Consider the following 22,591-nt stretch of genomic DNA (forward strand, 5'->3'; position numbering starts at 1 on the left):
GCAACCTGGGTATGTGCCCTGACTAGGAATGGAACCCGCCACCTTTTGGTGTATGGGACGACACTTCAACCAACTGAGCCACACCAGCCAGGGCCCAAGTAGAAATTTTTATTTGCTTTTGTACAGTTCTTAAATAAAAGTTTGGTATTCTTGTTGTTATTTTCATTGTGAATGAAAAGTTCTAGGAAAAGGCTTTGGGCTGATAAGAGGAAAACACATTATGGGATTGGTTTCCAAACAGCCTTAAATCCACTCAAAGGGGCTATTTCAACAGTTAAAAATAAACCTACAGTTAAACACAGTTAAGCTGCTCAAACCACACTTAAAAATAAAGCTACAGTTCTATTTCTGATAGAGATATTAGCTATTAATTTTCAGATGGGTACTCAGTTCTACCCAACAAAAACTGGAGTCTGTCTTCTTAGCATTTTATTTAAATCAATTTATAAACAAATTGATATTTCACTCATCCATATTCAGTTTCAAATCCACTTTCCTGAATATCCCAATCATAAAACTAACATTGTCCACACGGGATGCACCCAAGAGAATTTACCACCAGGAAAGAGACCTGACATTTGTGGGGGCAGAGCTTGCTATAGAAATTTTATTCCAGAAATTTTACTTGGGAGGAAAATGCTGCTCCAAATGGCTAGGTGCGAGAACTGGGATTAGAAATCTGGTTTACTCAGCTCTGAAGCCAATACTTTTTGCACCAAAAGAGCATGCAGATATAAGATGCCTGTAGAATTTTAGCCTACTTATTCAATTAGACTTTTTTTTTTTTAAGTGAAACCTAAAAAAAAAAATATAAAAAAATCCTAATCCTGGATATACATTGGTGGGCTAGTTCCGTCAGGATTGATGAACAGTCAGGTTTAACTACAATAGGACCCAGAAAAATCCCTGTGCAGGGGTGTTAGGACACCTGGAGGTCCTAGGACAGGGAAGGTTTAGCTTCTCTGATAAGTGGATTGGACTGGTTGATCTCTAAACTCCCTTCCAGTTCCACAATCCCTTGACTTTAAATGATGAACCTCTATGAACTTCGACTGAGGCTCAGGACTCTAGGCTTAGTGGAATGTCTTCAGGACCAATAAGAGTCACCAACTCATGGAGGTCATGTAGGTTAGCTCTACATAGTCTACCACTCCCAGGCTGGTGGCCCTACATGGGGCTTTTTACGCTGAAGCACAGAAGGAAATCTGACGGCCTTAGGAGGAAACCCAGGGTCCAGGCTGGGTTCCAAACTCCGAGGCTACAATCTTCTTCAGGACTACAATTCCCACAATCCACCACCGAGCGCACAGCTGATTGGCGGTCCCGCTCGGGTTTCTTGCGTGATGGCAGCAAGTAGAGCCAATGGAAAAGAAAGGCAATTCTCCGGAGCCAATTCTGGAAAGGCAGGGTGGGTCCTCTCTCGGTTCCGGCTCCGGCTCCGCCCCGGCTCACGGAGGCAGCGCTGTCCCTGACCGAGCGGCGGGAGCGAGGTGGGTTCGGGTTGGGCCCGCGGACACGGGGGGCGGCAGACATGGTTTCGCGGGGACTCTGAGCGTGGCTCCTTCCATCTCTCCGGGAAGCCGGACGTTGTGGCTTTGCTCCCCGGACCCAGTGGGGGCAAAGAGGGCCCTGTGATCCCGACCCCTGTCCTCCCCGGCCCGCTTCAGCCCTGACCCTCGGGCCCTTCTCCTGTTGGCCTTTGAGGACTCCAGCCCCCCTGGCACTGACCATACCTTTGGGGTCAGCCCCACCTATCCCCCCCGCCCCCCCACTCCCCCACCCCCACACCCCCCTCCGGCCCCAAGCCCTACAGCAACCCCGAACCCAGCCCCTGTCCCCCAGAGCGCTCGGACCCTCGGACTCCGCCTCTTGGGCCGCGGTCCCCTGACACCTCGATTGCAGCGTTCGCGCCCTGTCTCCTGACCATCTTCTCTGACCTTCCGACTCCTTTGATCCTCCTCTGTCTCTGACCCGTTTTCCAGCCACCCTGTGCAGTTCCCTCTTCTCTGGTCTTTCCAAGCTCTACCCCTTCTTCCCCCCAGTTCTCGACTTGACCCTAAAGAACCCAAACTTCGGCCCTTCACCCCGACTTCCAGCTGGGTCTCTTCCCTCTAGTCCCGGCCTTTGGACTTCAGCATCTGACCAGCCCCATCTGCTTGGCTCTTACTGTTTAGACCTGGCTCCTCCTCCACTGCCAGCGTCCCTTCCACTTTGGTCCTCCTTGTACCCCTGAGCCTCCCGGGAAGACAACCAGGATGGGCCCCTTTCTCACCCAAACCTCTGAAATGTGATAGGAAAGTGCCTCTGTACTTTACCTGCCACTGTCTTTTCAGTAGAGTGTGGGTTCCCCTTGTCTGTGAGTCCCCATCATACCCATCCTGCAAGCCCTAGCTGGAATTCCACCTTTTTCATGAAGCTGCTCATCCCTCACCTCTTGAGGGAAGTATGCCCCTGTCTTTTGAGATCCTGTGGCACTGTTTTTTCCTCTCTCTTTCCGCCCTCCTTTCTCCCCCCTTCCCTCCCTCTCCCCTCTCTTTCCCCCTTTCTCCTTCTTCCTTCCCTCTCTGCCTCCCTCTCTTTCCCTTCAACACTAGTGTGGCACTGGCTTTGGAATGATGGGAATCGGTCCTAGTTCTGCCACTCTCTGAGCCTCAGTTTCCTCATCTAAATTAAGTTGTGAGAATTAAAGGAGACGATTTATATATGGTGATTAGTCCATAGCCTAGCACTTGGAATGAGCTTAACTATTATTATTATTGGTTCCTGTATAATGTGCCAGTTGCTGTATGAGGCACTGAGGAGTGGATACAAAGGCGACTAAGGCACAGTCCCTGTCCCCCTGGAACTTAACCTTCTACCTTACAAGAGTTTCTGGAGTTCATGGCCCATTTCACTGCACTGAACCATAAACTGTTTGAGGATAGTAACCGCCATCCTAAATCCTTTTGCTCTTATTTTGACCCAGCATTCAGACCCGGGTAGAATCAGCTTGGTAAAGTATACTAGTAAGTTCTCAGAGTAGCAGGATTCGAAGTGAGTAGAGGCTGTGTAGCTTGGCATGGAGCCCTTGGTGAGGTGGGCAGGGGTGGGGAGTGACTTAAGGACATATTCAATCACATTGAACAACATTTGAGCACCGGGCCTTGTGCTGGGGAGAGATTACCAAAATGATCGAGTCCTACCCTCAAGTTACTTATAAACTGCTAGTGGAAACAGACATGTAAATACACTGTAATTACAAATCACTGTAAAAGCAAGTACAAGATTCTGAGGGGGCATAAAGGAGGACATGGGCAGGAAGGAAGAGATTGCTGAGGGACAGTGGGCGAGGATGGACACAAGCACGCCATGGGTTCTGGAGGCAGGCCTGGCCTTCATTTATTCAACTCATTCAACAAATATCTATTAAGGATCTACTCTGACTGCCAATACTCTAGGAGTTGAAGTTACATTAGTGAATAAAACAAAGACCCTGGCCCTCATGGGACTTACGTTTCAGCAGAGGGTAGGGAGGCAGATCATATATAAAAGACATATAAATCAATGCAATGTTAGATTGTAAGAAGTACTGTTGGGCACAGGGACTGGAAGTGTGGGAGGGGGGTGTGATTTTTAAAAGGATGGTCAGGAAACAGTGAATAAGTATCAAGGAATAAACTTTCTGATGTTTAGCTGCATATTTGAAAGTGAAACAAGCCTATCTTTCACATTGCTTAGCTAGGTTCTTCAAGAAACACTTTCTAACAGAGATTGGTAAACTATAGCTGGCCTCCTTTTGTTTATAAATAAAGTTTTATTCAGACACGGCCACATTTGTTTATGTATTGTCTATGGCTGCTTTTATAATACAACAGCAGAGTTGCAACAGAGAGTCTATGGCCCCAAATATTTACTCTCTGGCCCTTTACAGAAAAAGTTTTCTGATCCTACTTAAAGATTTGAGGCTCTGTCCATATTTCATAATTTAGATTATATACAGTCTTGTACCATTTTTAAAAATCCTCACCCAAGGATATGATTTTGTTGATTTTAGAGAAAGAGAGGAAGGGAAAAGGAGGGAGGGAGGGAGGGGGAGAGAGAGAGAAACATTGGTGTGTCAGGGAAACATTGATCAGTTGCCTCCCGTATGTGCCCTGACTGGGGATGGAACCCATAACCTGGGTATGTGCCCTGACCAGAAATCGTACCCGAACCCGTCACCTTTTGGTGTATGGGACAGTGCTCCAACCAATTGAGCCACCTAACCTGGGTGTTCTTGTACCATTTTTCAATTAAAAAAAATTTTTTTTCCTAACAAGATCACTTAAGGGATCTTTTCCATTCTTGTATTCTCCACAGGTCTAGGAAACAGTGCCTTCAACAACTGTAATAGTAGCTGTCGTTTGCTGAATGGCTAGTACATGCCACCCACTACACTGAGCATGCTTTGGCATCTTCTCTAACGCAGTGTAGGTAGGTCATCACAATTTTAGCGACGTGGGAGTTGAGGCGCAGAGTGATTGGATAATTCACAGAGTTTTAAAGATAACATGTGTCATCACTGGGATCCAGCCCTAAATGTAGTCAGTGTCCCTTCTGTTACTTTATGTTGCTGTTTTCCAACAATACTTGCTGACCTGAAGGAAGTATCAGTCTTTCATTTTATCATCAGTGCGCTCTCATAGCGTGTGCTTCCCTCCCTCATCCCTTTGTTCATGTCTCTACTGCACCTTCAGCCGCCCACTCTGCCTTCTGAAATGTTACTTCTCCAAGGCCCAGAGGAAACAGCACACTCTCCTCTTACAAGAAGTACTTTTTCTTCCCTTCATTCTCTGTTCTTGGCTGTAGGACCTCAAAAGAATGTATGCGGCTTAGCAAGCATTTACTGATGTTTGCATAAGTAGGCCCTGTGCTAGTCACTGTGTGTGTGTAGCTATGTGTGAGGGGAGTGTGGTTTGTGTGTATGTGTTTGTATAGCTGTGTGTGTGTGTGTGGTTTGTGTGTCCGTGTGTATAGCTTTGTGTGTGTGGGTATGATTTGTGTGTCTTGTCTCTTGTCTTTGTGTGTATGTAGCATGTGAGTATATGGCTGTGTATATGTGTGTGAGATTGCATGTGGTGTAAGAGTATAACTGTAAAAAAAATAAAAGAGTACAGCTGTATGTGTGTGAGTACGTAGCCAGGTATGTGGCTGTATGTGTGGGAAGGTTGTGAATGGTGTATATGATATGCATGTGTGTGGCTATATGTGCTGTGAGAGTGTGGTATAAGTGTGTGTATGTGTGACTGTGGTATGTATGTGTGGTGTGAGAATGTGGCTGAGTGTGTCTGGTATGTGAGTATGGCTGTGCATGTGGTGTGAGCACGTGTGTGTGCATGTGGCTGTGTATGGTGTTTGAGAGTGGAAGTGTGTACTGACCAATCAGAACAGACACAGCCCAGACCCTGCAGTAGGTCTCAGAGGTCTCAGATGTTAACTCGTTAGTTGCTGGATTGTAGTGAGGTCCGAGGAAGGGAAAGGAAGGGTACAGAACACCTAAGAGGATTCAGAGCTGGGCCTCGTAAACAACCAGGAGAGCCTCAAGAATTAGAGGTTCTGTGATGTTCATTTTGAAAGCAGGCACATAGATGGATACTTTTAAGGGAGGTTAAAAAAAAAAGATTTAAACACGAGTTTCAGTTAACTTACAGTTGGGCAGAAGAACTGAACCCATTCTAAAATGGAAGTCCTTCACTTGCACATAAATTATAGTGTGGACTGTTACCGTTTAGTGGTATGAAGAAAAATGATATTATTCAATTGCACAAATATGATCTGTGGTGGTGGACAAAGTGGTTCCTTTTCATTCTGGTTTGGTAGCTTTAAATATCTGGAAGTTTGTTCACTTCAAAGTTAGTCAGTAAAGGTATTCTCTGCAAGTTTTCCCGTTAATTGAGATTACTTCTGATGGCTGGTTCCGTGGGGAAGGTATATACCTCTCCAAACAGAACAAGATTCCCTGTGGCCTGGCCTGACCCAAGGAATAAAGGTGTTGGCCATTTTGTTCGTTCTCAGGATTCAGAGATGGGCAGTGAGAAGGAGCAGAGTCCAGAACAGCACCTGCCTGAGGAAGGGGAGCGGGGTAAGCCTTGGAGAGCGGATGACCCAGAGGGTTTTCGGATCCCAGATGGGGAGAAAGAGCATGGGCAAGAGAGCCTGTCAGAGAGACCACAAGGGATCCATCCCAAAAAGCCCTGGCAGAAAGCCACTGTCCCCACTGGAGAGCCAGGGGACCCCATTGTCCATTCAAGACTTGAGGCCGATGAGAAGCCCTTTATATGTGCCCAGTGTGGCAAAACCTTCAATAACACCTCCAACCTGAGAACACACCAGCGGATCCACACGGGCGAGAAACCTTACAAATGTTCTGAATGTGGCAAGAGCTTCTCGAGAAGCTCCAACCGTATCCGGCACGAGCGGATCCACCTGGAGGAGAAGCACTACAAATGTCCCAAGTGTCAGGAGAGCTTTCGGAGGCGCTCGGACCTCACCACACACCAGCAAGACCACCTGGGCAAGCGGCCGTACCGCTGTGACATCTGTGGCAAGAGCTTCAGCCAGAGTGCCACGCTGGCCGTGCATCACCGGACCCACCTCGAGCCGGCACCCTACATCTGCTGTGAGTGTGGGAAGAGCTTCAGCAACAGCTCCAGCTTTGGGGTGCACCACCGCACCCACACAGGCGAGAGGCCTTACGAGTGCACCGAATGTGGGCGGACCTTCAGCGATATCTCCAACTTTGGAGCACACCAGAGGACTCACCGAGGGGAGAAGCCCTACCGGTGCACTCTGTGTGGGAAACACTTCTCTCGGAGCTCAAATCTCATCCGCCACCAGAAAACGCACATGGGAGAGCAGGCTGGGAAAGATTCCAGCTGAAGGAGTGAGGGAGAGAGGGAGGAGAGACCCCAACTTAGTGTAGGAAGATCTTTAGGATCTGCTGCTGCCCTTTGACCTCAAGCTCTTCACCCCACTTTGGAGAATGGTTTCCTGTTGCCTCTGCAGCCAGGATCTCCAGAAAGTCCTGAGAAGGGACTCTGAGTAAACATCTTTGCCCCTTTCCAAGCCGATATTTTGCCTTGGGAAGTCAGAGGATCTGGTTTGGCTTCATCTCCTTGGGGTGAAAGAGAAATAGGGTAGGTTTAGTACATGCTCACTTTATTAGGGCAGCTGTCCCTGGCCTTTGAGGAAGTACCTGTGAGATGGGCACCACATTGTGTATGAACTGCCGAGGGCCCATTTCAGTGGCCTGCTAGTTCCGTCCACTGTGCTCCTCCTTAGCCTGGAGAGGAGGTCCTGCCTTAGAAATGGAGGGGAAGCCCTCAGGGAGCCATGATCTAGGGACCTTCACACTCCCCACACGTGTGACTTGTTATCCCGACCCCAACGTGCATCTGTTCCCTGAGTGATCAGCAGTAAAACCCTTCGATGAAAAGGATCTGTGTACTTATTTGGGGGCATCAAAGAAGTGGGGAGCTGGTCTCTCTGCAGCTACTCTGAAAGAGAGTTGAATTTCAAGAAAGACAAGATGGGTGGTTGCTCTGAAAAGCAAAGGGAAGCAGGCTGTCTCTGGGCCTTTGAGGAGAAAAGAAAGAAATTAACATTAATTGAGCATTCACTATATGCCATAGATTCTACCGGTCACATTTCTTAAAAAACAACAACAAATAAATAAATAAATAAAAATATATAAAATTGATTTCAGAGAGGAAGGGAGAGGGAGAGGGAGATGGAGAGAGAGATAGAAACATCAATGATGAGAGAGAATCATTGATTGGCTGCCTCCTGCACACCCCACACGGGATCAAATCCACAACCTGACTGGGTTTGATTGCCCTGACTGGGAATCAAACCATGACCTCCTGGTTCATAGGTCGACGCTCAACCCCTGAGCCACACCAGGCAGGCTCAAGTTTAGTCTCTTTATTGAGCACTTGTTTGTGTCTAGGAAAAAGACAGTGGCAGGGAGTAGCGGGTGAAGGGCGGGATAAGATGAACTCATAATGAGAGTCTGCCCTTAGGAGCAATAATTGAGTGCTCAAACCTGGGACAACTTAGCAGGAATCATTTTCGCTTCCTGCCCCCGTGTAGGCCTGGTTCCACCCTGCAGATTTCAGTGCTTTCTACATATAAGTTTAGTGTTTACCAGATTTCCTCCAAGAAATACAAAAGACCCCTCTCTACTTCTTGCCAATCTGGGGTCCTGCTTCTCTGGAGTGAAGGGTCCTCTTCATTTGTAGACAGTTGACAGAATGAGACTGTGGCATCAGGCTTGGAACTGACACTGCCCAGAACCTGACGTAGCACGTGGGACCTTGCCACCCACCCAGGAAGGGATGTGCCCAGGAGCTTTCCACTCTTCATCTCACTGAATTCTCACAACAGCCCTGTGAAGTTAGACTTACGCACATTTGACAATGGCAGAAACGGGCTGACAGAAAATGACTTATCCAAGATTACATGGCAAGTAAATGGCAGGGTCAGGAACTGAACCTACTTCTGCCCAAATCCAAAACCTGTATTTTTTCCAACTATAAAAGACTTTCCAAACGATTCCCTGATATTTGTATGGCACTTTACAGTTTACAAAGCACTTTTATTTTACATGTATTTCCCTGCTTCTTGAAAATCTCCATACAAAATATTTTAAACACAGAGTCAAACAAACTGACATGTATGAATGCTTACACAACTTAATAATAAAGGTTGCCATCTATCAAACATCTGCTGAGCAACAGTTATTGAACATCTCTTACCTTTGATCTCTGTAACTATCCTGCAAGGTAGCAGTATCCACATTTTCAAGATAAGAAAATTCTGAGAGGTTAAACGACCTGACCTAATGACCCAGCTGGGATTCAAATCTGGTATGTCTGATTCCAAGGCCAAGCTCTTCTTTATACCCAAGACCATGCCAGGTCTGCCCGTCTCCTCTCAGTCTGGGGAGCTTGGTATCATTATCCTTCCAACCTTAGTGACACATACTGTGACTTTTTGGGAGTCTTTGCTGCTAGTAAGACCCAGGACCAATGTACAAGGCATCTGCTTTGATCATGGGACATAATTTGCTGACCAATCTCATTTGCCCTTTTTTGACCAAGTTCATGGGCTGGGGTTTCTATGTTGTCCAGAGACTTTTGAGTCTTGACTAGATAATTTATTCACTCTCTGGCTTCCTTTTTTGTTAACTTTATTTTCTTCTTCATTCTCTTTTCTCCTCCCCCTTCTCCCCTTTCCCTCCCCCTTTTCCCTCCTTCCCTTCCTTCTCTCCTTCCCTCCTCTCCTAGCTGCTAGGAATACTGACCATAAAGACATGGTCCCTGTGTTCTCTGAGTGCTGGAGGTTGGCACACAAACCCATAGTCCAATGTAGGATGACAGCTGTGTTACAGTTGTTCCCAGAGGAGGGCCTGAACTTGGCCTGTGTTGGATATTGGGACCCTGAAGTTAATAATAGTCCTTCTTTCAAGGGACCCAGAGGAAGAGAACCTTCCTTCTGAACAAGGTGTTGGCGATCATAGGTGGGGATGGCTAACTCTTTGGAGGGGATGAGAAGGCTGAGATGATGATTGGATTTGTCTTAAAGAATGCATAGGTGCCTTAACCGGTTTGGCTCAGTGGATAGAGTGTCGGCCTGCGGACTCAAGGGTCCCGGTCAAGGGCATGGACCTTGGTTGCAGGCACATCCCCAGTAGGAGGTATGCAGGAGGCAGCTGATCGATGTTTCTCTCTCATCGATGTTTCTAACTCTCCCTTCCTCTCTATAAAAAAATCAATAAAATATAAAAAAATAAATTTAAACAAGTAAAAGTTCAAAAGTTCATGAGTGGGTCAGGCATAAGGCAAACTTCCTTAATAAAAAAATGCATAGGTATTTATCAGGTAAAGAAGAGGAAGAGAAGGCTTATTGTTTTAGGGAACGTCTGATGTAGTTGAGAGTGTCCTGTGAGGATGAGATGAAGCTGATAAGGTAACTGGAGGCCTGATCATGAAGGGTGTTGGATGACAGGATAAAGAATTTTGGATTGTGGACAATAATTTAAGTCAGGAGGATGTCTTTGATCACATCACCCTTAGGAAGAACACTCAGGTTGGTGAGGATGATGAACTAAAGGGCGTCAAGTTAGCAGGGGCTAGAGGGGGCTCTCCTAACCCACGAGAGCTCTGTAGGATTGGCCCGGAGCCTCGCCAATTTCACAGAATGGGAAAGTTCAAACTCTCCATACGATTTCTGCAGGTTCCTGTGATTTATGCTTTATGGTCTCCTCTTGCCAAAGGTTCCTATGGTCTGTACAAGCCTTCACTGTTTTGTCCCCATTAGCCCTGTCCCAGAGTTAAGCACCTTCATGGACTTCTCTGAGAAATTCTGCCATTCTAGGTATTTAGAATCCCTTGGAGACATTGGGAATCTTGGGGAGGGGTTTCCATCATGGCATGTCACTAGCGTCCTCGCCTCTTTCCTCCCATTGCTGCTCTTAGCCTCCTTTTCCCAGATTCCCTGGAAACTCCAAGTTGTTATACTCTATTATGGAAAGTCTTTTGGCTTTCCTCAGCCCCTGATTCCAATTTGCATACACAAACACATTAAGGAGCTCAGTAGAAGAGGCCTCACCATTTACCAGCTTGTTCCACCCCCATAAAGCAGTTGCAAAAATAAATATCTTCAGAGATTTGCAAAGCATGTAAACATTAAAGGTTTAAGACAGTAGTCTAAACTCAAGTGATTTTCTCCCCTTTCTCATAATAACCCCCCTAAAACAACAGAATGGCAGGGAAGAAGGGTGGCAAGTGCAAAGACATCCACAAATTTCTTGAAGTAGATGACATACAACGATGGCTTAACAGACTGAAGGAAGCCATAGCCCAGAAGTGGGCAATGGAAGTGAGAGCCAGTCTTTCTGGCAAAATTCCAGAGAGGCTCTGACTTTATAATTAGCAAGTACTGAGGACAGGTAAAAAGTGGACCTAAAAACTAGAGAGTTTGTAGGTCTGTATGCAGAAGCTTGTACCAGTCACCCCCTCTTATCTCCAGAATGGAGGGTGACTGGCACTTAGTTCCAGACAAACAACACACACATGTGCACGTGTGCACACATGCACATGTAGCAAGAACCCAGAAGGGTCGTTCTGTAGAAATCCAATAAATCTCTAGGAAAAATCTAGTGGGTTTTTGTGTGGTGTCAGCATACCAGAATAAAACTTTTGTCATTCTGACATTTACAAACCCTCCCCCAACAATCATCCACCCTATAGTCAAGCCTGCCATAAAACTATACTCATCTTCCTATTCAAGATGGTGACTGTATCAGGGAAACAGATACAGCAACAGAGGAAACATACAGCAAAAGAGAAAACCAACTCAATTACTAGAATTAATCAAGTTTGTTATTTCATAAACAGGCAACCAGGAGCACCAGAATTATGAAGATAGCTAGAAGCATGAGACAGGGAGGGAAGAAGGGAGGGAGGGAAGAAAGGAGAGAGAGAAGATAAACAGAATAAGTGACTCTAGAAAACAGAAAATAATGGCACAGTGGAATCTTTAAAAATTCTAATTATATCCTCAGAAAGATCTGAAAAGATACTACCTCCATAAAGCAAGAAAGGTTGCTAGTGGAAAGAAATAATTGGAAAATAAGAAATAGCTTTTGGAAATTAAACATGGTAGCTAAAATAAGATATTCAAGAGACCACTTGGAAGAGAAAAATCAAGAAAAGCCCCTAAAATGTAAGCAAAAACACACAGATGTGAAAAGAAGAAATAAAGGACATAGAAAATCAATCCAGAGGGTTCTTATGGTGAAGACTGCTGGTAATCCTCTCACCCATTTTTTTTTTTTTTGTTTGTTTGTTTTTTTGCGCGGGGCATTTAACTAACCAACATTTCCTAGTCTCCTTTGCAGTTAGGCATAATCATGTGATTTAATTTCTTGCCAGTGGAAAATGAGCAGAATTGTATGTGACACTTCTGGACTTAGACCTCAGGAGAGCAGGTATACTTTCACCTCATTTTCTTTCCACCTTTCACCAGCTGTAATCTGCAGGAACCCAGCTTTGCTGGTTGTAGACTATACAATGTTCTACTGTAGACTGGCCAGATAAGACGCAGGAGACCCAGTTAAATGTGAATTTCAGATAAACAGTGAATCATTTTAAGTTTGTCAGATATTGCACCCTAGTGGATGCAGAGCAACAGGATTAAAGGAACTGGGTTCTTGAATCTAGCATGTGACTACCTTACCCTACTCACCTGGACTCTTACCTCACAGCTGTCAGTGAGAGAGAAATACACTTCTTTCTGTACTCCAAGCCACTGCTTTCTTGGGTCTCCTTTTTTACAGCACCCTAACCGTTCACCCTAATACTTAGAGGTTGGTTTCTCTCATAATAAGACTGGTGCATTTTACTGTATATGGTGTCTTACTGTTACCATTGGTTATTTCCCCTCGTTTTTTAAAAAAACTTTATTGTTCAGATTATTACAGATGTTCCCCCTTTTTTCCCCCCATAGCTCCTCTCCACCTGATTCCCCCCCCCCACCACATGCCCTTACACCCCGCTACTGTCTTCATCCATAGGTGTAAGATTTTTGTCCAATCTCTTCCCGCACCCCTCACACCCTCTTCCCCCCGAGAATTGTCAGTCCACTCCCTTTCTATGCCCCTGATTCTATTATATTCACCAGTTTATTCTGTTCATCAGATTTTTTTATTTACTTGATTTTTAGATTCACTTGTTGATAGGTATGTATTTGTTGTCACTTTGTTGTTCATAATTTTTATCTTTACCTTTTTCTTCTTCTTCCTCTTCTTAAAGAATACCCTTCAGCATTTCATATAATCCTGGTTTGGTGGTGATGAACTCCTTTAGCTTTTTCTTGTCTGTGAAGCTCTTTATCTGACCTTCAATTCAAAATGATAGCTTTGCTGGGTAGGGTAGTCTTGGTTGTAGGTTCTTGCTATTCATCACTTTGAATATTTCTTGCCACTCCCTTCTGGCCTGCATAGTTTCTGTTGAGAAATCAGCTGACAGTCGTATGGGTACTCCCTTGTCGGTAACTGTTTTTTCTCTTGCTGCTTTCAAGATTCTGTCTTTGTCTTTTGCCCTTGGCATTTTAATTATGATGTGTCTTGGTGTGGTCCTCTTTGGATTCCTCTTGTTTGGGGTTCTCTGCGCTTCCTGGACTTGTAAGTCTATTTCTTTCACCAGGTAGGGAAAGTTTTCTGTCATTATTTCTTCTAATAGGTTTTCAATATTTTGCTCTCTCTCTTCTTCTGGCACCCCCATAATTCGGACATTGGTACGCTTAAAGTTGTCCCAGAGGCTCTTTACACTATCTTCATATTTTTGGACTCTTTTTTTCTTTTTGTTTTTCTGGTTGGGTGTTTTTGTTTCCTCATATTTCAAATCTTTGGTTTGATTCTTGGGGTCCTTTGGTCTACTGTTGAATTTCTGTATATTCTTTATTTCAGACAGTGTATGCTTAATTTCTGACTGGTCCTTTTCCATTTTTTTGGCATTCTCATTAAGATCCTTAAAGGTCTCACTAAGTTCCTCAGAGGTTTCTAGAAGATTCTTGAGTAACCTTATAACTGTGGTTTTGAACTCTATGTCCAGTAGTTTGCTTTCCTCCATTTCTTTCATTCGTGACATGTTTCTTTGTCTCCGCATTTTGGCTGCTTCCCTGTGTTGATGGAGTGGTTTTCTGTGGTAGGTGACCTATAGGGCCCAGTGGTTCAGCCTCCTCAATCACCTGAGGCGGACACTCTTGGTGCACCCCTTTGTGGGCTGAGTGCACAGTCTTGTTGTAGTTAAGCCTTGATTGCTGTTGATACACTGGGAGGAATTGACCTCCAGGCCAATTGGCTGTGAGGACCTGCTGTGTCTATAATGGAAGAACTGCTGTGCTGGAGACACCCTTATGGGGCAGGACTTGTTTCAGTGGGGCTTTGGTGCTCACTGAGTCTGCCTCTTGAATGTGTAACTTATGGATGTGAGGAGTTGAAATCTGGTGTTGTCTCACACTGACCACTAGATATACGGGCTCCTGGATCTCCAATGAGGTGCAGGTCAGCTTCTGTCTGAGGCCACCCAGCAGTAGCTACAGCGAGATATGCAGATTTCTCCTCTTTGCTTGGGGTTTGGAAGTTTTGGAGCTGTCTGACCAGAGCTGCAGTTTGTTAGATTAAGCTGCGATAGATAAGCCAGGCCATTCATATGCAAAAGCTGCTGCACACAATTTGAGTGGGTTTGTAAACTGGGCGGGGCGGGGTCTCAGGGAATCACTAGGGCGTGGCAAACAGCGATGGCTGCCAGTCAGCTGTCTCTGCATCCCTGCATTTCTGCGTCCCCGCGTTTCCGCGTCCCCGCGTTTCTGCGTCCCTGCGTCCCGCGCCCCAGCGCAGTAAACAATGATTCCTGCGCGCACGTCTGTAAGAAAGCCACCCTCACTTTCCGACCCGATGGCAGACAGTCCAGCTTCTCCCCGTAGGAGTCTGGGTCCCCAGAGTCTCGCTGGAAACTGGAGTTCAGAGCAGTTGGGAGCTTGTGTCTCCCTTCAGATTGAAAAAAACAGCGCACCCAGTCGCCAGCCCGATTCACGCGCCTCCATATCTCTGCTTTTCCGCGCTTATGCAAGTCCTACCCAGTCTCAATGCTCTTTTCTCTTTCCTTCTCGTTGTAGAACTTATACTCAGCCAGCTTTCCCGTGGTTCTGGGTGATAGACGTTTTGTCTTTTAGTTGTAGTTTTGGTGTGGTTGTGAGAGGCAGCACATACAGGTGTATACCTTATGCCGCCATCTTGGTTTCTCCTTTCCCCTCATTTTTAACATACCCCAAATTGGGATGTGTTCAGTAATTAATGCTGTTTTAGATAAAACGAATTATCACATTATGAGAAAGAGATGAGGCAGTGATCTCAACAAGATGGCAGAATAATCCCAGCCTTCACTGTCCAACAGAGACACCGACTTAACACCAATATATGGGCCAAAATGCCTTTATGAGAACTCCACAAACGCACAAGCCAGCACCGCTCAGCTCAGGTTGTTCTTGGGTTGGTGACAGGAGTTCAGGGATGGGAGGAGAAGAGTGGATGGAACATATACCCAACGTTCTGGCTTTTCAGAAGGCGGCTTGAGAGATTAGTTTCTATCTTACCTGATTTGGGACTGATGGAGAGCCACAATACTCTGATGCCACTGAGCACAACATACTTTTTTTTTTTTTTTAACCAGGTTGGAGTAGGGTGAAGAAATACCTAGTAAGGGAGGAAATAAAAGTATTGCATTTAAACACCTCTTTTGAAGAACTTGGCACTGAAGATTTAAGTAAAGATTTAGATAAAATGGTGGCTGGATGCAAAAAGATTTGCTAGATTTAGCAAATAACAATATAGGAGACCCAGTTACATTGAATTTCAGTTACACTGTGAAAGATTTTTAGTATGTCTAATGAAATATTGTGGGCATACCCTAAACAAAAAATTATTTGTGCATATATTCATGCCTATTCTATAAAATAATTTTTTGTTGTTCTAAAATTCAAATTTAACTGTGAGTTCTGTATTTTATCTGGGAAATTTGGATGTGGGTTCAAGATACTTTCTTATTTGAGAAATCTTGAGCATATTTAACAGATAAAAATATCTGGAGAAGTTAAAAATGCAAGTGAAAGAAGGGAGATTGACTTATCAAAGAAGGGAAACTTCTCCCCTGCACTGAAACAGAGAGAAAGGAGAGGATGGTGCTGGTGCAAGCAGATGTGTAGATCTTGTTTTGGAAAGATGCTGAAGCCTTCTTTTCAAGGCTTCCAATCTATATATATAAAAACCTAAGTAACCGGCTGACCAGCCGACTGGCCAGTAGCTATGACACGCACTGACCACCAGGGGCAGACGCTCAGTGCAGGAGCTGCTGAGTGACAGCAACTTTGCAGAGTGCCCTCTTGCACCCTGGGACCCCTCGGGGGATGTCGGACTACTGGTTTTGGCCCGATCCCTGCTAGCCAGGCCAAGGGACCCCACTTGCCAGAGGGATCCCGCTCATTCCGCAGACAACCTTCAAGCCCCAGCACTGCCCCAGGTGCAGTCAGCTGGAGGGACCATGGGAGGTTGGCTCCAGGGTGTGTCTGGCATGTCTCACCCAGTTCCACCCTGCTGGTCACCTTCTAATTAATTTACTTTCAATGTGCACGAATCTGTGCACCAGGCCTCTAGTTTTCTTTATAAAGTAGCAAGTCAATCATGAGAGCAAAAGGGGATTAGGATGAGAATGAATAGGAAGAACAAGGGAATATGAACTTATTGCAAGAGTGAGCAAAGCTGATTTAGAAAATAAGTTAAGATGCAGGTGATATTGGACAAAGTGGGGGGTCCTTTTCCCCAGTGAATTTTCTGAGACTTGCATGGGAGAATGAGTGATTTTTATTTGTGTGGAATTCCATCCCTGGGTTTCCAAGGTGTCATTTCTCTTAGTCCAGTCATAGAACAAATGTAGCTGGAGTTTCAGTACAGCTAGAAGCAAAGCCAGTCTCAAGAGTTTCCTTTTCATATTGGGCCTGGGTTGCAGTCCATTAGTCCATTGTGTATGTGTGTGTGTGTGGGTATCCACATGGCTGTGGGCCATGTAGGCAAATGCAGGAGAGCACACCCCAAGTAACAATAGTTCTAAGGGTCCCAAAAGCATAAGAGCAACAAGAGGGTGAATTCCTTTATTCAGGGGATTAAATATCTCAAATTTCCATGCACTTGCAGTGGCCACACCCATTCTGGCCAACCATCTCTGTCCCCAGGTGTGATAAATAGAAAGCACCTTTGCTAGTCCTCCCAACTTTACTGGGCATGTGTCCACCTTCCCTTTGTTGGACCCCTGAGGAGTGTAAAGTTGTAGTTTCCTGGTGAAGCTGCCTAAATGACATGCCTATATCTGGCCATCCCTTTGCTCCTTTCCTGTTATTAATAATTAGGTTAAATTACAACGGTATCATTGGCAGTGTTGAAGGCACAGTTAATGTTGGTACCAAAAGGGGATTAGAATGGTACCCAACTACCTCTCTCTTTGTTTCTTGATGAGTCTGGCTAAAGGTTCATCAACCTTGTTTATCTTTCCAAGAAACAGCTCTTGGTTTCATTGATCTTTTGTATTGTTTTTTTTTTTTTGTGTGTGTGTGTGTGTGTGTGTTTTTAGTCTCTTATGTCATTTATTTCTGCTCTAATCTTTATTATTTCATTCTTCTAGTTATTCTGGGCTGTTGTTGTTTTCTTTCTAATCCTTTAAATTGTAGAGTTAAATAGCTTATTAATTTTTCTTGTTTTTTTTTAAGTAGGCCTGTAATGCTATAAATGTCCCTCTCAGGATTGCTTTTGCTGTGTTTCAGAGATTTTGGGTTGTTGTGTGTTCATTTTCATGAAGTTTTTTATTTCTCTTTTTAATTTTTCTTTTAAAAATTAATTTATTTTCTAAATACAGTTGACCTACAATATTATATTAGTTTCAGGTGTACAACATAGTGATTAGACATTTATATACCTTACTAAGTGATCACCCTAATAAGTTTAGCACCCATCCCACACCATACATAGTTATGTATGTCCCTGGTGCCCGGGACCGCAGGACGGGTGGCTTGTCCCTCTCCTGGGCCGCAGCCTGGCTGGTCCTCATTCCTCTCTCTCTCAAGTTGAGTGTCTGAGCTGTTACGGCGTGATGGCGTGAGGGCATGATGATCATTTGCATATTAGCTCTTTATTATATAGGAGGATTATTGACTATATTCCCTTTGCTGTGGTACAGACACTTTGGAAAATAGGCAGTTTCCTATAAATTTAAATATACTATAAGACTTAGCAGTTCCACTCCCAAAAGAAATGAAAAGTTATGTTCCTACAAACAAATAAACAAACAAACAAACACCCTGTACATGAACATTAATAATGGCTCTGAAAACATGACTATACTGTCGGGAATGATTGACTCTAATTACAGGAAGTTTTTTATTTCTTGATCTCATTGTAACCCATTCATTGTTTAATAACATGCTAGTTCACCTCCATGTGTTTCAATGTTTTTGAGTGTTTTTACTGTATTTGATTTATGATTTCATTTCATTATGATCTGAGAAGGTTCTTGTTATGATTTCAATCCTCTTGAGTTTGTAGAGATTTGTTGTGTCCACAATGTGCAGTACCACAAACAGACACCAGAGGGAGCAAGAGCCATGAAAAAGAAAGCGGCAACCTAATTGGGAAAATAGCCTCACAAGCTGGGAGAAGTCACATCTAACCAAAGTTTTTCGAGGTCCCCAGAATCTCCAGCCAGCTGATTATTAAAGGTCTTCCCCTGCCTCAAGCCAGTGTATTAAAAATTCAGAAAAATGATGTCTGAACAAAATGAGAATGTTAACAAAGAGAAGCTATAGGGAAAGAACCAAACAGAAATCATGGCGCTGAAGAATACAATCACTGAAATGAAAAATTCATTAGAGGTTCAACAGAACATTTGATCAAAGAGAAGAAATCATCGAAAACTCTAAGACAGATTATTTTATGTTATTGAGTCAAAGAAACAAACAAACAAAAAAAGAATTAAGAAGAGTGAAGAAAGCCTAAAGTACTTATAGAATACCATAAAACAGACCAACACAGGCATACCTTGGAGATATTGTGGGTTTGGTTCCAGACCACAACAATAATGTGAATATTGCAATAAAGTGAGTCATAATATTTTTTGCTGGTGGAGTGTCTTGCCTTTAATTTGTTAAAAAAAAGCAACATCTGTGAAGGCAATGAAGCAAACACAATAAAGCAAAGTATGCCTATATATGCATTATGGAAGTTCCAGAAGAACAAAAAACTGAGAAAAGGAAAGAGAACTTATTGAAGAAATCATGGCCAAAACATTCCCCAAACTACCCATGAATCTAAAATTATTTCAACGTAAAAAATTAAAAAGAAAAAGACACAGACTTTCTGAAATAAATGATGTTTGGGAAATTGGTTACCTATTTGGAAGAAAATAAAATGGGATCCCCATCTTACAAAAGAACAGTCTATTCCTAGAGTATTAAAACCACAATACAAATAGAAAAGTATTAGAAAACACAAGATGAAAGATTATCTTTGTGACTGCAAGATAGGAAAATATTTCTTAACTTGGTCCAAAAAAGAACAGACCAAAAGGAAGAAAATTAATATGTCTTTAAAGCTAGAGAAGGCCTCACAGTGGTTCTCAGCCTTGGCTGCATATTAGAATTACTTGGAGAGCTTTGAAAAATCCTGATGCCTAGGCTGCACCCAGACCGATTACATCAGAATCTCGGAAGAAGGATGAACAGCCCCCTCAGTAGTTTAAAAATATCATAAAAGAGCTTAAGCATCCACTCAAATTCTGTGAGAGAAGTTTCCTTTCTTGCACCCTGGGTGAGGCTGAAATGCTGACCAGAGGAATTGCAGAAGGGTGTAATTTGAACCCAGGAGAAGGATATGGACTAGAAGTCCCCTGTTGTTATGGTGACTATAACAAGGGCTCACTGTATCCACCCGTGGCTCAGGTAGACTCACCTGGAAGCCTGCAAAGCTCAGGTGCTGCTCCCCAGTGTCAAATCTCTGACTGATAATGACCTTATTGGCTGATAAATTGTCAACCCAATAGCCTCAACTTTTTACAGATGTCAACCTCAGCCTTCCTGAGCAGGTAACTATGAATTGTTGAGCCAGTCACCTCAACGTGGCCGCCCTGGATGGTAACTCTATCATGGTTGTGAATTGACCCAGTAATCTGAACTCCCTGGAGATGCTAGAACTTCTTTCTCAGCGAGTTAAGTGGTTTTTCAAACCTAGAAAGGCTTAGAATCAAATACAGAGATGATAAGGAAATCAAACCTATCCTATTAATACTTATGGGTTTGAAATAAGTGTGTGTGTGGTACTTAAAGTGTACTTTTGAAATAACATGACATATGGAAGAAGTTGGTAGATTAGCCTCATTTGATAGGTTAGACTTATGAGGTGTAAGAAAATTTAAGTTTGTAAATAGTATTGGCATATTTGACAAGTAGATCTGCTAGATTGGTATGTTTTATATATATATAACAAATTTTTGTTAAGTACCTGGAAAGGATTTGCTCATTAGGGATGAAAGTTGATCGATCAGGCATATGAAGGATGTAAAATAAAAAGAGAATATATGAAATTTACAACTTCAGTTTAAAATGCTTAATAAAATTATATTTTATAAGTTTAAAAGTGGGATTAATTGTTTAACAGAGATTAGAATTAATTGTTTAAAAGAGTTTAGATTGTTCTACCTGAATTACTACCTGAAGTATTACTAACTTCAATAAAATATCCCCTTAAACCTAATTATTATTTTTATATAAATATAAGCAATTTAGAAATAGAATAGTATACTTGAAATTGAACTTATACGACTTAAATAAAACCAAGGTTTTGAGTGTGTAGATGAAAAATTTAATATTAATTTAAAGTCCAAAATGCTGTAAATAGTCTTTAAATATATATATATATATATATATATATATATATATATATATATATATATATATATATATTTGTATTGGTTTCAGGGAGGGAGAGGGAGAGAGAGATAGAAACATCAATGATGAGAGAGAATCATTGATCGGCTGCCTCCTTCACATCCCCTACTGGGGATCAAGCTCGCCACACAGGCATATGCCCTTGACCAGAATCAAACCAGGGACCCTTCAGTCTGCAGGCAGACGCTCTATCCACTGAGCCAAACTAGTTAGAGTGTAAATAGTCTTTTGTGCTCACAAAACTGCTCCCAGATTAAAAAAAAAAAAAATCACATGGTCACTATTGTTACCTGCATCTAACAGATGAAGAAACTGAAGCTCAGAGAGGTTAAGAAACTAGCAATCAACTCCTGTGCCTGGCTCTGAAGCCTGTGCTCTTAGCCAGTGTGCATGTGGCCTCCTGCTGGACCAACCCCCTGAAAAGTCAAGACTTCAGATCAAATAAAATGCTTTGAAGTGACTTACTCAACGGAAGCCAATATGTATAATAAGTTGATTTTATAGCTAAGCAGTCCATCTCAGCTCAAGGAAAGATACTTTATTGGCGCATGTAATGGGAAAGTCTGGCTGCAGGCAGGGTGCTAGACTCAAACCCTGCTTCTCTCTGTCCATCTGTCCTTATTGGTTCCACTCAGACAGACTGTCTTTTCCCTTGTGGGGCAAGATGACCGCAGCTATCTCTCTGGGCTCAAGTACAGCTAAAACATGTGGCTGCCTCTCTCCCAACCGTTCTCACGAGAGCATTGCATCTCATTGACTCTGATCACCTCATGGGCGTATTCTGTAACCAACCACTGTAACTGGAGGAATGTAATGTTTTAACTGCCCCTGCCTGGGGTCCCAGGATGACCCCTAGAGTTCAAGGTGAAGTCAACTCCACCACAAACATATGGGCTGAGAGTAGGGAAGGAGCTGTCCTCCTTGAGAAGCTTGATTGGATCACAGGCAACTGTCTACTACAGTGGGAAAATGTGCCTCTCCCACTTGAAGTTCTTGCGAGTACCTCGCTATATCATTCCCATTTACTGCTGACATATACTCCTCTACTCTGCCACACATCACAATACGCTATAACTTAATTGTGTAGCCTTTGTTCTTCCCATTTTGAGAGCAAAGATATTTGTCTTGCCTTTCTTTGTGTTCCCTTACTTCATTCAAATCTGTGTTCAACGATCACTTTCTTAGGAAGGCCTTCAAATGATCTTATCTAGAACTGACCCACCCACCCAAACCTGCCCCCACAAACCATCATCCTCTATTCTTCAGTTTCCCCTTTTTTCCTCATAACACAAATCACTATCTGATACTTTATTAGACATCTGGTGATGGCTTGTTGGGTTTTCCCCACCAGAATGTAAGCTCCATGAAGGCGAATCTTCGTTTACTGCTGTATCCCCAGCACTGAAAAGACCAGAGCTCCACGGCAGAAAGCAGCTTGTGCTGGGAAACCTGCACCAGGTGGTTTAGGAGATGCCAGCTATCAGAGCCAGATGAACTTGCAAAGGGAAGACCCTTATATTAAAAAAAGAAAAGGAAAAGAAAAAAAGCCTGGCAGGCGTGGCTCAGTGGTTGAGTGTCGACCTATGAACCAGGAGGTCATGGTTCAATTCCTGGTCAGGGCACATGCAGGAGGGGGCATGCAGGAGGCAGCCGATCAATGATTCTCTCTCATCATTGATGTTTCTATCTGTCTCCCTTTCCCTTCCTCTCTGAAATCAATTTAAAATATATTCTATAATAATAAAGGTGTAATATGCTAATTAGACCAGACAGCTGAACGACCTTCCGGATGTCCTTCCTGACGATCTTCCGGATGAAGCAGGGGCTGCGAGGACTGAGGCAAGCTGCCTCGGCTGGGAGGGCCAAGCCCCTTACATGAAATTCGTGCATCAGGCCTCTAGTATATATAAGGAAGGAAATGGAAGACCCCTCTTTGCCTTCTGCCTGGTAGATTACATGAGACAAGTAACTATTATATTAGCCAGAGACAAGGCAAGAGAGGAGGAAGAGCAAAACATACAAA

The 22,591-nt window shown here is 43.7% G+C and overlaps 1 protein-coding gene across 1 annotated transcript; it reads left to right on the forward strand.

Annotated features, from left to right (window-relative positions):
* Positions 1 to 1,457: 1,457 nt before the first annotated feature.
* Positions 1,458 to 7,650, forward strand: ZNF691 (zinc finger protein 691). The gene is made up of 2 exons (XM_079778027.1): positions 1,458 to 1,490; positions 6,008 to 7,650. Exon 2 carries the CDS (start codon positions 6,043 to 6,045, stop codon positions 6,895 to 6,897), a length of 855 nt encoding a protein of 284 aa, XP_079634153.1. The 5' UTR covers positions 1,458 to 1,490; positions 6,008 to 6,042; the 3' UTR covers positions 6,898 to 7,650.
* Positions 7,651 to 22,591: the final 14,941 nt, after the last annotated feature.

The sequence above is a fragment of the Cnephaeus nilssonii genome, assembly GCF_951640355.1.
Source record: "Cnephaeus nilssonii genome assembly, chromosome: 7".
NCBI lineage: Eukaryota > Metazoa > Chordata > Mammalia > Chiroptera > Vespertilionidae > Cnephaeus > Cnephaeus nilssonii.